The sequence below is a fragment of the Lutjanus erythropterus genome, chromosome 3 (genome assembly GCF_056507025.1).
Source record: "Lutjanus erythropterus isolate fLutEry1 chromosome 3, fLutEry1.hap2, whole genome shotgun sequence".
In the NCBI taxonomy this organism is placed as follows: Eukaryota; Metazoa; Chordata; class Actinopteri; order Lutjaniformes; family Lutjanidae; genus Lutjanus; species Lutjanus erythropterus.
Window position 1 is genome coordinate 1,335,672 of NC_139319.1, and position 14,924 is coordinate 1,350,595.

A 14,924-nucleotide genomic window follows, 5' to 3' on the forward strand; every position below is an offset into this window, starting at 1 on the left:
ATGAATGATTTGATAAATGGGTTTAGGGATCTGAGCATTTGGTTCAGAGAATACAGAAAAATTGTATTATATTATTATTAGCCTATAATCTGTGGAGGTACAATGAAATCATGTGACTATCAGTTGAGAAAGACTTTCATTAGTAGATAAATTCCTGACACGTGATTGTGGCACTGTGTGTTTTATAAACATCAAAAGGGGTTTCAGAGACATTAACAGTAAAAGACTGGATTAAAATATGTTGCCCCCCCATTTAAAATTGAAACTCATTAGAAACAGCTAAGGACTTTAAAACACGTTAAAAATGATTGTATTGATATTTCTGTGTGATTTCATTCATTTTCTAGCACGTCTGGTTATGTCTTACCTGGTTGAAATATCGGGTCAGCAGAGGGCGCTGTGCGCCTGAGGTCTCTAGGGGCGATGGCAGCCACTAGTAGAGTGAGACGTCAGGCCGAATGAGTAATATAGAAACAGCACAGACGCTGAGTACTGATGTTGATGTATTTCTGCTGTTTCTACAGGTAAGATGCCCAGAAATCATAACCAGAATGAATTAGGGAAACAATACAATGTGTAAAAGCCTTAGACTGTGACAGTGACATGTAATGAGTGTGAACGTAACTTTGAATGGAAACGAGTGAGCCCATGGTCATGAATAGCAGTCCAATATGGCGGGTAATGCACAGGATGTTAAAAACGAACTGTGAAACTGTCTTCTAGAGTGCAAACTGCGCAACGGTAAACAAAATCACAAATAGAGGTGATAGTTGGAAGTCAGTGTGGGCTAATGGACAGTGTGGGAAGATTTAAAACCGTTCATTTGTGTGTGTAAATAAGTTAAGGCTAATGACACCGGTGCTAGCTGTAGCGAAGCCCGCGCACATGACGGCTTTGGTCAGTGGCGGACCGGAAAGGCAGTAGGCAGTGCCCGGTGGGTTTTCAAAGTAAGAGCCTAAATGGTGAAATTAACATGGGTTTTACTATTTTAGTTCAAAACGAGTTTATATAGGAAACATGATGTCAGTAGATAAATTCATGGATGTTTTGGTGAACATGGGGTAAACAAAACAATAATAAATACTGACAGTTTAAAAACAGTTCATTTGAAAGCAAATGGAGAGTTAAAAAGGGAAGTTCATCGCAGATGGGTTCTTTTGGTGAAGGGAAAAAGTGTTTATATAATGACTGTGATTTCATTCTGTTTGTTTAAATTGTAATGTGTGTTTGTAGTAAGGCCGCCACTAGTAGAGTGAGATGTCAGGCCGAATGAGTAATATAGAAACAGCACAGACGCTGAGTACTGATGTTGATGTATTTCTGCCGTTTCTACAGAAATAAAGATTTAATGTGCTACACCAAGGATCGGCCACATCTCCGTTCTTGAGAGTGTAACATGATGACATTATTATGTGCAGTTATCTGTGTACTTACAGAGCTTTGTTGGAGGCTTTGACCACTGGCAGCAGCCTCAGAAGAACCTCATCTGAAGCAGAGTATTTCTTCAGGTCAAACACGTCCAGATCTTTTTCTGATGACAGTAAGATGAAGCCCAGAGCTGACCACTGAGCAGGAGACAGTTTATCTGGGGAGAGACTTCCTGAACTCAGGTACTGTTGGATCTCCTCCACTAGAGAACCATCATTCAGTTCATTCAGACAGTAGAACAGATTGATGTTTCTCTCTGGAGACAGATTCTCACTGATCTTCTTCTTGATGTACTTGATTGTTTTCTGATTGGTCTGTGAGCTTCTCTTCTTTTTCATGAGACCTTGAGGGAGTCTGGTCTGCAGAGAAAGACCCAGGAGGAAACGGAGGAACAAGTCCAGGTGTCCAGTTGGACTCTGTAAGGCCTTGTCAATAGCAAACCTGTGGACCTTTGTCACAGATGTTTTGCTGAAAAACATTTTCACATGTTCACCAAGAGTTTCTGCGAGCTCAGACATCACATTCTTGTTTTTGTTGATGAGTGATTTCTCCACATACAAAGCTGCCAAAAACTCCTGAACACTCAGATGGACGAAGCTGAACATCTTCTTGTCTTCATCATTCTTCTTCCCACGTTCCTCTTTAAAGATCTCTGTGAACACTCCTGAACACTTCGAGGCTCCACTGACATCAATGCCGCTCTCTGTCAGATCTTTCTCATAGAAGATCAGGTTGCCCTTTTTCAGCTGGTGGAAAGCCAGTTTTGCTAATGACTTAATGTACTGAATGCATTTTTCTAAGTCGTACTTCTTATTTGTCTGATGAACCTGAAAGAGCAGGAATTCAGCGTACATCTCAGTCAGGGTCTTGGGCAGCTCTCCTCTCTCTCTGGTCTTCAACACGTCCTCCAGAACTGTAGCAGTGATCCAGCAGAAGACTGGGATGTGACACATGATGTGGAGGCTTCGTGATGTCTTGATGTGGGAGATGATTCTGCTGGTTTGTTTCTCATCTCTCAATCTCTTCCTGAAGTACTCCTCCTTCTGTGGGTCAGTGAACCCTCTGACCTCTGTCACTATGTCAACAAAGTCAGAATGGATCTGATTGGCTGCTGCAGGTCGTGTGGTTATCCAGAGTCGAGCACAGGGGAGCAGTTTCCCCCTGATGAGGTTTTCCAGAAGCACATCCACTGAGGTGGACTCTGTGACACCAAATTTAACTGCCTGGTTTTGTTTAGAAGAACAGTCCATTTCAAGGCGGCTCTCATCCAGTCCATCCAAAACAAACAGAACTTTGAATGTACTTTTGTCAAAGTTGGTGATTCCTGATGACTGCAGAGATGTAAAGATGTAATTAAGAGCTTCTTCTGGGATGCTTCTGGTCTCTGTGATGCATTCATGAAGGAGTTCTGCCAAACGAAACTTTTCTCCTTTCCGTAAATTCAGTTGGCGGAAGGTGAAGGGGAAAATGAGATGCACATCTTGATTGGCTCTTCTTTCAGCCCAGTCCAACACAAACTTGCGCACAAGAAATGTTTTACCAATTCCTGCGATTCCATTGGTCAGCACTGTTTTTATGGATATTTCATTTCCAGAGGGAGGTTTGAACATGTCACTGGGTTTAATTGTTGTCTCTGTATCTGCTGGCTTCACTGCTGCTTCAATCTGTAAGACCTCATGCTGTTTGTTGATGTGAACGTCACCTCCAGCTGTGACGTACAGCTCTGTGTAGATTTCATCCAGAGGTTGCTTATCCTTTCTTTCCATCCAGGCCTCTTGTACAGACTTAAACTCATCCTGGAGGTTTGACTGAAGCAGTTTCTGGTAATATGAGATGTGTCGTGGTTCTGGTACTGGAATAATCTCATCTGTATGACAGAAACAGAAACAAAAAACAACTAAACTGCAGTCAGACAGAATGAGTGGAGCAACAGAGATTAAAGTTATATAGGTTAGGTTATATAAGTTAGGTTCCTTTAAACCATTGAAAAAGGAGAGGAGGCAACAAGATGACATCTGACCCTGAGTCAGACCTTACAGCTCAGGAAACCACGAGGACAGTGTGATGAAAATATGACTTTTCTGTTTGTTTCATGTATTAATGTGATGAAGGGTTCAGTCTCCTCTTCACTCCACACACATCTATCATATCATGATTCATGACCTCATTGCATTTTCTTTATATTTCCTAAATGAAATTGTAAGATTGTAAGATACACAAACTTCTCCACCTCCAAAGATGTTATGATATATTTTTACTTTTCTCCATCTTTCCAGTGTTTCCACTCAGATTTTTTAATGTGCAAATTAAGATTGTGCATAAAAACAGGTGGATGAAAACATCTGATTTGATCAGATCAGGTTAATTTTGTGTCTGTTCCCATTTTAAGTTTAAGGTAAGAGATGAGATTATATTGTAATGTATATTGAAAATTATTAATATAATAATAACAACAATAATGATAATAATAATAATAATAATAATAATAATAATAATAATAATAATAATAATTCCTTTATTGTGACATATTAACGTCAGTTTTATTGAGTTACATTACTTTGTATTAAAGTGGCGCCTCACTGCTGCTGGTTGCGTCACTCAGATGTAAATAATATCTCAGCAGGTAAATCTCTTAGAAACACTGAAGTCAATTATCATCAATCAGTCAGTTATATAACTGTGTTATGTTTATTTCTCAGCTGTTTATAACAATTACAACTTACTGACAATTCATGATAGAATCAGTAGGATTTATTCAAGCTCTTCATAAATGCATCAGAAAGATACCAGGACATCAAATACTGACGTTTCAGGTTGGTAAAGTTTCCTGAGCAGCAGAATAATGAGAAAACTAAGGAAATACAGGCAGAGGGCGGAGCCTCTGCAGATACAGCTACCACCACACACTTCTCATGGATCATCAGTGATGATTGAAACAGATGATGTTTAAATGAGTCTATACATTGTTTTTAAAGAAAATGTTGCATATTAAACCTTTAACTTTTCAAAGTTAAAACTAGAGTTTGTCCTTCAGGGCTTCCGTACAGAGCAGAGAATACAGCAGCTTTACCTTCAGTCTGAGAGGAGGAAGGTCCTCTGTTCTCTGGAGTCTGTCCAACATCACTGACATCTACTGACACAAAGACAGACACAGATTATGTGTTATATTTACAGTTTGACTTATTACTCATCTTTCATTAAGTTAATTGAATTACCTTTTCACTTCCATGTGTTTATTTAAATGTCTCTGTGTTCTGTTCTGTAGGTTATATCATTTCATCTTGTACAGCTGATTAGTTGGATTGTGATCTCTGTGTAACTCCACCAATAAATCTTTATTTGTAGCTGCAATTCTTCAATACAGTTATATACAAACATTATTTAAAACAGGGAATAAATGAAATCATTATTATTATTATTATTATTATTATTATTATTATTATTGATTGCAGGACAAAAGACAGAACCTTGACAGACAGTACAAACAAAACAAAACAGTAAACACAGGACAGAAAAGTGACTGTGAAGCAACATCATTTGTTGTCTGGTGTTGGTTGCATGCGTGTGTGTGTGTGTGTGTGTGTGTGTGTGTGAGTGTGTGTGTGTGTGTGTGTGTGTGTGTGTGTGTGTGTGTGTGTGTGTGTGTGTGCAGACAGAGAATAAGTGTATAAGCTGCATAGGGAAGAGAGAATAAGGGACAAAAGAAAAAGGTGAGTGTGGGGAGACAAAAATAAATACATGAATACAGATAAAATAATATAATAAGTACTAGACTGTTAAAACAAACAAAACAACAAATAAACATAAAAATAATAAATAAAACTAGCTGACAGAATAGTACTATTGCTGTTATAACTGTTATTACTTTATTACTGCTGGCAGTGAAACAGGGTCTGGGTCCAGTCCAGGGGCTCCAGAGCAGACTGGCAGGTCAGACACACTAGGGACCTGAACTATGAAGCAGGTTCAACAAACCCAGCGAGTCTTTAAGTGATCTGACTTCACTAAACTGAACAAAGACGATCAAGGATAAGTGGGTATCAACTCAACTAGACACGAGGGCTTTCACATAAAGGGGGCGGAGTTTACAGCATCTGACCAATCACATCATGGACAAGACTCCTGACATCACACCAGAATATTTTACAGTGAAGAACAAACTATAATATTAGATAAATATAAAGAAGAAGGTGATCATAACCATCATAATCCAGACTGAAGGAAACACTCCTGCAGCTTCCACATGCAGGAAGGACAGAATAATCATGTTAATGCATTTATTCTATATCTTCTGTTCAGGATCCTCAAAGACACTTTACATAAGTTAAAATGATCAAAGAAAACACTAAAATATTTATAACACACAACATTAATAACTTTCAGCTGGAGAAACACTTTTGACTGATAATTTCACTGCTCCAGAACACGAGTAGATCTGACTATAATTACATTTGTGTCGTCCATTAAATTAATGTGCTGCTTAGATGAAGGTTATTCTTATTGTGTGTGAGACGGTTTTAGTTTTATTCTTTCAGCTGCACTCAGTGTGTCAAACTGACTTGAGAGTGAAATATATAATTTAATATATTTACTGATCATCTGTCATCTGATCTGCAGACAGATGATCAAACATATTGAATGACAGACTTGTGAGTTTGATCCTCCCTGTTTTATATAGATACATTTAAGAAAACACACCAGTCAGTCAGAGCGCAGTGTAGAGCTGCACAATATATCATTTGAGCATCGTCATCGCGATGTACGTGTGCGCAATAGTCACATCGCAGGTCCTGCGATGTACCTGACACACACTGCGCGTAGCGATCCACCAATCACAATCGTTCTTAATCAGTTTGCCAAAGCAGATCACGCCTCTGCATATGAAGTGAGTCGCTGGTAATAACATTGAAAAATGAGCAACGAACAAGAAAAAATCGCCGAAAACGAAGACTTGGCGCCAAAATGAAAAGCAATGTCAGTTATCTGGAATTATTTCGGCTACAAGAAGGATGATATTGACCAAACACGTGTTCTGTGTCGACAGTGACTTGCACCTGTTGCCACAACAGTTTTACACAAATGACAGTAAGTAACATTAAATCACATTTGATTATCGTACGCTGTGTCGCTTCTTGATTGAATCTACAGGTCGTTCTTCGTTGCAGCAAAACACTTTATTTCTTCCATGCAATCGTGAACAAAGTCCATTTTGTTTAAAAAAAGACCAAACTGAGCTCGTGCACCAACTGAGATATTTTCAGTGACAAGCTGGCAGAAGTCATCTGAACTCCTGTAAGAGCTTCAGTTAGTTTGGGGAATATTTTCCACTCCCTGTTAAACTTGTTTTGAGGGTTTTGTTTTACTACCACCGGGCTTACAAAAGAGCAACATGTTTTTATTTAAATACATTTTAACTGTAGAATATTGACTTTCAGTCAAGATATGATTAGTATCCTGCCGTATGTTCACCAGACGGTAAACAATATTGAGTTACATCTCAGATGATGAGGCCTTTACTTTATTTGCAGTCCAAAAAAATGTAACTTGCTTGTTGCTTCTCAAAGGTTTGGTACATTTAGTTTAGAATATTTCCCTTGGATCAGACAGAGAACAGGAGTGACCATCATATACTGACATCATCATGTTCGAAACCCTTATAAACTCTAAACTCAACATTTGAACAGGTGTCTTTTCATGTTTTTGTCTTTCTGTGACTGACCTTTTGGTTCCAATCTCAGCACCAGATCACTCCTCTTCATTTTCTGTAAAACCCGTTTGGTCACCTCCACAGCTCCAGGAGGTGTGTAGTTCTGGGTCATCAGATCAACTGTCTCCCACGTCTTTGCGTTCTCCAGCCTGTTGTTTGGGATGGTTGAGTAGTCTTCCAGGCGTTCATCTTTCAGGAACCACTTGAAACACTTAAATTCATCTTGTCCCAGTTCATTCAGAGTCTGAAACAGGACCTGTTTTTCCATTGTAGCTCCCTGGTAAAAAAGAGAATTTTGTTAAGCAGAGGGACAGTTATGTAACAGTTATATTCTTGTCTGTCTTTCAATATTTCTGCTAAATGTTGTTGCTGTTTTGACAGAAACCCAGCTTGTTCAATGGAAAATAATTCCTCCAGGATGGATTGTAGCAGCGAAGGTGAAGAGTGTTTAAAAAGTGCACATTTTTTCTGACACTAAGTTTTATTTTCATGTGGTTTCTATGAGTCTGCTGCCACCAGAAGGACTCCCGAGTCTTACTGAACATAATAAAAGCATCTTAAAACAGTTCTTGACCTTTATTAAATAGAAAATATATTTTATTAACTACAATAGTTGATAACAATTTACTGAAAAAAATGACATTTTCAATGATGACATAACTTACGACATGTCCAAACTATTCCATAAAGGGCCATGAAGCTGCAGGTTTTCATTCCTACCAAGCCGGAGCACAACAGGCTCGATTTAATCAACTGATTTCAGTCAAACAGCTGCTGTCCTCTGAGTCTCTGTTGTGTGTGTAGTTTTGTACAAAGTCACATATCAGAGAATAATGAGTGAATGAATTCATCAATATTCACATCTACAAACAGTAAATCACAGTGTTAAAGAATGAATCACTGCTCTCATCTACAAGTATATCATGTAACCTGAAAATATAACGACTGACAGCAGAGTTTCTTCATCAAAGGTGAGTCATGTTACCTGTCAGGGTTCTCACCTGTTCAAGTCCACATGAGCTCAAAGAGACGTTGGACCTTCGTCTGCAGACACTGACAGACGCTGCTGGTGTCTGTGTTCATCTGACTGACAGCCGTCACACTTTCATACCTTCAAATACAAATCCAGACACGTCAGTGTGACGTGAGAGCAGAAAACCAGTCTGAGCTATAGTGCTGTCAGTCAGCAGCAGGTGGCAGTGTTGCAGCTCTGTCAGTCAATAAAGAAACATGTTAGGAGAAGAATTAGATAAGGTGAAACAACAGATTTTAAATCAGGTGCTCTTCCTTGTTTTTTTTAGACTCTGATGGGAGTGAATTATTACTAACAGACACAGTAAATCTGTATTTCACACTGATGGTTAAATTCAGTCTGTGTTGTTGAACCATGGGAGGTGCTTCATACGGATCGTGGACAAACTACTGGATTAAATGCAGCTTTGATGCAAAGAATTGACATGTTTTTGGTGACTGAGTTTGTGGAGTTTGTTGAGGAATCGTTTCAGTCCGACTCTAAAGCTGAATTGTAAGTCATTCTTTTTTTCAATAAAGCTGATGGTTGTAAACCAGAAGATAAGAAGGGAGCTGCTGGTAAAGTCCTGCTGACTTTCTCTGTTGCCATAGTAACAGAGTTACTGTCCTGAAGGGCGACATAATACTGAGCTTCAGTCTGTATTTGAATTTTAACAACAGTACAGAGAGATCTGGAATTCTGCAGCTTTCTAATATTAAACTCTTTTCCAAACACTTTGAAATAAATAAGTCCTGATATTGAAGTCTGACTGTTTTAACTGTGTCTTAATTCAGGGTTTTTCATGACAAGAACCTCCACAGTGTCCAACCCTCCTCCTGACCTAACCAACCACAACAGAGACAACAAACACCAGCCAATCAGAGGCAGAGGAGGGCGGGTCGTCACAGGATGATGGTGGATAAAAAGACAACTTGTCAAACCAGAACAACAGAAACTGTCCCAGCCAGTCCATAAGTGGATTTCCAGAAACTGAGAGACGGTGGCGAGTGTCAAACCTGAACTGCAGGTTTCAAACTGTCCCTTCATAGAAACAACAATCAAAACCAAGACACATTCATGAGGTTTGTTACACACACCTGCCAATCAAACACAACCAACCTGACAAATCAAACTCAGGGAATACAACACAAGCCCCGCCTCCTCCAGGGTCTGATACCACAACATGAATTATTTTAAATTTGTCTCCAGGTAAAGACGACAAACAGCTGCTGTCCTCTGAGTTTCAGTGTAAAAATAAAAAGTGTTGATGCTGTCAGACCAGTTCTGACTCAGCAGTGACGTCACCTCACATTAAAATCTCACTTGTTTCTGCTGATGATTAAATCAAATCAAACTAAACATGAAAAGACTCATTTTGACCAAAAAGTCACATATCAGAGAATAACGAGTGAATGAATTCATCAATATTCACATCTACAAACAGTAAATCACAGTGTTAAAGAATGAATCACTGCTCTCATCTACAAGTATATTATGTAACCTGAAAATATAACGACTGACAGCAGAGTTTCTTCATCAAAGGTGAGTCATGTTACCTGTCAGGGTTCTCACCTGTTCAAGTCCACATGAGGTCAAAGAGACGTTGGACCTTCGTCTGCAGACACTGACAGACGCTGCTGGTGTCTGTGTTCATCTGACTGACGGCCGTCACTTCCTCATACCTTCAAATTCAAATCCAGATACATCAGTGTGACGTGAGAGCAGAAATATGAGACATCAACAATCTGAGTCACACAAATCAAATGATGATCTACAAAGTTTTACAGTTTGTTTTAGAAGAAATGTCCCTCTTTGTGTTTCTATCCGTCCACTGCAGCTCAACAAGGAAACAAACAGAGAATTTCATATGAATTCAAACATGTTTTAGTTCATAAATGTGTTGAATTTACTGTGTTAGTAAAGAGAGAGAAAATGTATGAAGCTCAGCGTAAGTTCAATCAGGAAGACCTTCTATTACGCCGCCTTCATTCATAACTTTCCTTTACTCCATCTCTCTCCTCCTATTCCCTCTAATCAGCTGCTTGTGGGCGTTCACCTTCGTCTTTACTATCCAATCAGATTTTGCCACGGTCGCGATAGCCAGTCAATTTGCTGCTGCCAAAACTTTAAATCGCCTCTGTCTTTGCTCCATCAGTTGTCATTCTGTCAGTCGCACGACCCTCCTCCACCCCTCTCTCCTCCAGTCATTGGACCCAGGTAGCCACAAGATGTTCACCTCGATCCTCCCCTCTCTCCTCCAGTCTTCAGGTCCAGGCAGCAGGAGTCCAGATCCACTTCACCTCATCTGTCTCTGCTTTGCACCTCTTCACCACCACCACCAGTGTTTAGACCTGGGGGTTTTCTTCACTACAGCTTCATCAACCCCATTTATATATTCATATTGTTTTACCTCAATGGGGTCTAACCGCCAAAAACCATTTCTCTTTTACTCTTAGTCTCTCCTGATTGAAATACAATAAGTTCAAATTTGAAGATGTAACAGGAACAAAATGTGACTGAAAACTTCCTGAAGGCTCTGTGTTATTGCTCATCATTCTTCTCAGTCACATGACAAACACAAAGAGCTCTGATTGGAGGAAATTCATGAAGCTTTTTGACAACAAATTCACTAAAAACACTAAACACACATCACAGTTTACTGTTTTCTGAGTTTTTGGCTTCACTGTAATATCTAAGAAACGACATTCTGATTCTGTCTGCTGGGTGTTTAAAGGATCAGTCTGTAGGATTTAGTGGCGTCTCACCTCGTCTCACTCTCCCCTCCAGAAACTCGTGCAAAATTCAAAAGCTCCTCTGTAGAGTCACTGTTTGGTTTGTCCGTTCTGGGCTACTGTAGAAACATGGCGGCCTCCGTGGAAGAGGAGCTGCTCCCTCTGTAGATATAAAGAGCTCATTCTAAGATACCAAAAACACAACAAGTCTTATTTTCAGGTGATTCTACACAAATGAAAACATACTGATGAATAATATTATCTTCCATTTCTGACAGTAAATCCTCCTAAATCTGACTGACTGGACCTTTAAAGGCTTCAGTAACATTTGGCTGTTTTGTGTCTTTTGAGCTTTTTGAAGATTCAACTTTAATGAAGCCTTGAAAGAAAAAGTTCAAGTTGAACCATGTCTTAATTTAAATATCCAAGTCTAGAAACACAAAACTAGTTGGCATGGTGGCACAGTGGCCAGCACTGCTGCCTCACAGCAAGATGGTCCTAAGATCGAATCCCCTGGAGGGCTGGGAGTTTGTGGTTGGGGCCGGGCCCCAGGTGGAGTTTGCATGTTCTTCTTGTGTCTGCGTGGGTTCTCTTTGGGTTCTCCGGCTTCCTCCCACAGTCCAGACACATGCAACATAATAGGTTAATTGGTGACTCTAAACTGTCGATAGGTGTGAATGTGAGAGTGCAATGAACTGGCCACTTGTCCAGGGTGTATCTCGCCTCTCGCCCAGGGTCAGCTGGGATAGGCTCCAGCTCCCCGTGACTCTTCAAGGACAAGTGGTTACAGAAAATGAATGAATGTTGTGTTAATGCCAATAAGTTTAAGAATATATCGTGCTTCAAAGTAGGACTGCACAATTAACGGAAATTTTATCAAAATTGCAGTATGGCTTTCTGCAATTTTCAAATTACAAGAGGTTCAATATTTGTTAAAGGCAAAATATGTCAAAAACTTTTAAATGAATTAATGTGGTGAGACAGAGACGTCCTGTCCTACACATCATTTCATCATTTCTACAGACTCAAAAAAAAACCCATCTTCATTTGGTTCAGATTCCTGCAAAAATATCACACCATAATCATTTAAACATGTTTTTCAGTCCAAATAAGAAAAGTGATGTAAAAACTATTACCTCTAATATCACAAATCATATCACAATTGCAGTATCAATCAAAATAATAGTAAAAGTCATTCAGCTATACTTCAAAATGACGACTTCTGCAGCTTTCTGCCTCAAAACTCTTTCTTTATTTTGAGTAATTTTCTGAAGAGACAGAAAAATAGAGACCAAATTATGATCAGGGAAAAAAGACAAACTGCTTTTATTTCATGTGGACATGACTGATATAATGTTTGAACTACAGATGGTCTTCAGGTCAAAGTGAAGAAGGACTGCATCATATGGTAAAATAAAAACCATCTTATGATTATTTTGACAGATATTGCAGCTGTGATCTGAAAACAATTATTAAAATCATGACGATGTTACTTTTTTTGTGGTCTGAAGCAAACAAACATATTTTCTTCCATCTGGAGAAGAAGATTTGCAGGTCAGGACGTCTCTGCAGCTCTGCAAGACGTCATTATAATGATGTTTGTCACACAGTTTTCCTTTATCATAAAACTGCAGCTTCTGTGATTCACATATTTCACTTGGCCATACTGTGATTTTCATCATATCTCAATTAACTGTGCAGCTGTGAAGTGAAGAAGTGAACACAGCTGTATTTGATAATGATGAAACGTTACATCATCAACTCCTAATGAGCCTGAATGAGTCATCTGATATGAGACATTTTCACAAACACAAGAGACCTTCATATTTTATTGGACAAATCATAATATAATGTAGGAGAGAACAAGTAAAGAATGTGATTTCAAAAGAATATTTACTGATCGATGTATTTAATACAGTATAATATGAATGTAATATTTAGTGATCAAACTAAATATATGAGATATTATCCTGCTGTAAATGTGGCAGGTCATCACAAATAAATACAGGTGAATGTTTACTTCTTTACCTGAGGAAGACCATCTGTGGCTCAAATAATTCCACACATTAATCAATAATTAATCAACTATTAGATTAATCACTAACTATTTTGATGATCAAATAATCAGTAATGTTTTAAGAAAAAATGTCAAAATCCTGATTTCATTTTTTCATATGTGAATTTTTTCTGTTTTCTTTCATCCTCAACGACAGTAAACTGAATATCTTTGAGTTGTGGACAAAATAAGACATTTGATGTCACTCACCATGAGCTTTGAAAAACACTGATCAACATGTTTTAATCAATAAATAATTGACAGATTAATCAATAATGAAAATAATTGTCAGTTGCAGTCCTAATTAATCCCACTCATATCGACATCAAATTAAAAAAAATGTGGAAAAAGACAAGTGTGCCAGCAGTGTTTCCTTTTTGTGTTGTTACTTTGTATTGATTTTTAAATACTTTTGTACTCTTACTCATGCAGTTATTTTAATGATTAAATGTTACTTCTACTTGAGTACTTGTTTTTCAAAGTAACAGTACTTTTCCTTGAGTACAGTTTTGATGGTTCTACCCTCCTCTGAGGATGATGGAGTCTGTTTCTTTTCCCACTGGAACAACTTTACCACTTTATCTTTATCTCTGTGGAGCCCCTGCAGGTTTGAGGAGGAAACCCCAACACATGTTGTCAGTTTAATCTGTAAAACTCTCCATTAAAATACTGAAATAAATCAGCTTTTATGTGTCCAGTTCAAAATAAATGCTGAGTTATTGTTCAAATCTTGTAATAAAAGCAAACCTTCTACAGTTTGAGTCAGATATAAACCATCCAACCAGGACAGATATTAGCTAGTTAGCTGCTTGTAGCCGTCAAACTGCAGTAACGTTAATTTAACTCTACTTTACTTTGCTAACAACACATCAGGTTAACACCGAGTTAAAGTTGACTGTGAATCTTTACAAAGATATTAACCAGTTAAACCAGTGTGTTACCTCTTCAACTGGAGCTCAGCTGAGTTTTCACCACATTCACACAGTTTTTACTCAACATTAAACACCGGGAGCTCTGCTGCCGCTGCCGCTCCTACCGTTTGTTCTTTACCATCAACACCGGAGACAACCTTTCTTTCAATATAAAACACTTCCGTGCGGACGGGAAATACAAGAATAAAAGCACTGGAATTCAGTACATGAAATCTACACAGTCACAAATCGCATGGGCATTATTTACTCAAATAAACATAAACAAATACCTGTGACTTATGTTGTCAATTGTATTGTACAACCAAAGCAGACATTTTAAAGTTAAAATGGACATTTCCAGTTACTTTCAGTTCCCTCAAATTGTTCCTCTCTGTTTAAAAATGCTTCCTGCACTGTTCATCTGGATGTAAATGTGGATGTAAATTAAACCTGACATTTAATTTGCATGTCAACCTCATGATCAAGTCTTAAAACTGTTTCAAACAAAGACAATCACTGAGCATTTCAACTCTAAATATGGAAAATAAGAAGAAAAACGTTCTGGCTGTGTAATTAATGAAGTATATTATTGGCAAAGATATTTCAACCTTCATTAATGAATGGGTGACAGTAACTTGATTCGAGGCAAATGTATCGCCAGACCCACAGCAAGATCCTCCTGTTCACCTTCTCAGCAATCATGTCAGCAGTCTTCTTCTATAACTTAAACAAAAACATTTTGAACTTGGGGATAAACCAGAGAAACTGAGCTAGTCAGGCTATTCATAGGATTAAATTCAAATCAGGTAAATTAGTTACTAACCCAAGGGAGATCAGTGCTTGCTTCAGGGATTTCTATAAGGAGTTGTACTCTAGCAAAGTGAATGTCACTGAAACTTTTTGCGAATTTACACATTCACCAACTAGACAGCACATCCAGAGACAACATGGATACTCCAATTTGTAAGGCTGATCTTTTGAAAGCTATTCAAGCTCTCCCCCCATGGATAATGGCTGTGAATTTTACATGAATTTTTCCATGAAAAAATAGCTCCTCTCGTGCTTAGGATGGTGAATG

The 14,924-nt window shown here is 38.5% G+C and overlaps 1 protein-coding gene across 1 annotated transcript in view; it reads right to left on the reverse strand.

The window, feature by feature from the left end:
- LOC146329337 (NACHT, LRR and PYD domains-containing protein 3-like) overlaps nt 1–11,083 on the reverse strand; it is a 28,459-nt gene extending 17,376 nt beyond the window's left edge. Inside the window, exons 1-5 of the mRNA XM_084714583.1 lie at nt 10,913–11,083; nt 8,137–8,246; nt 7,148–7,412; nt 4,499–4,558; nt 1,435–3,295 (exon numbers count right to left, since the gene is read on the reverse strand). Coding sequence (XP_084570709.1) covers nt 1,435–3,295; nt 4,499–4,558; nt 7,148–7,403 — 2,177 coding nt within the window. The 5' untranslated portion in view covers nt 7,404–7,412; nt 8,137–8,246; nt 10,913–11,083. The remainder of the gene's footprint in view (nt 1–1,434; nt 3,296–4,498; nt 4,559–7,147; nt 7,413–8,136; nt 8,247–10,912) is intronic.
- Nucleotides 11,084–14,924: the final 3,841 nt, after the last annotated feature.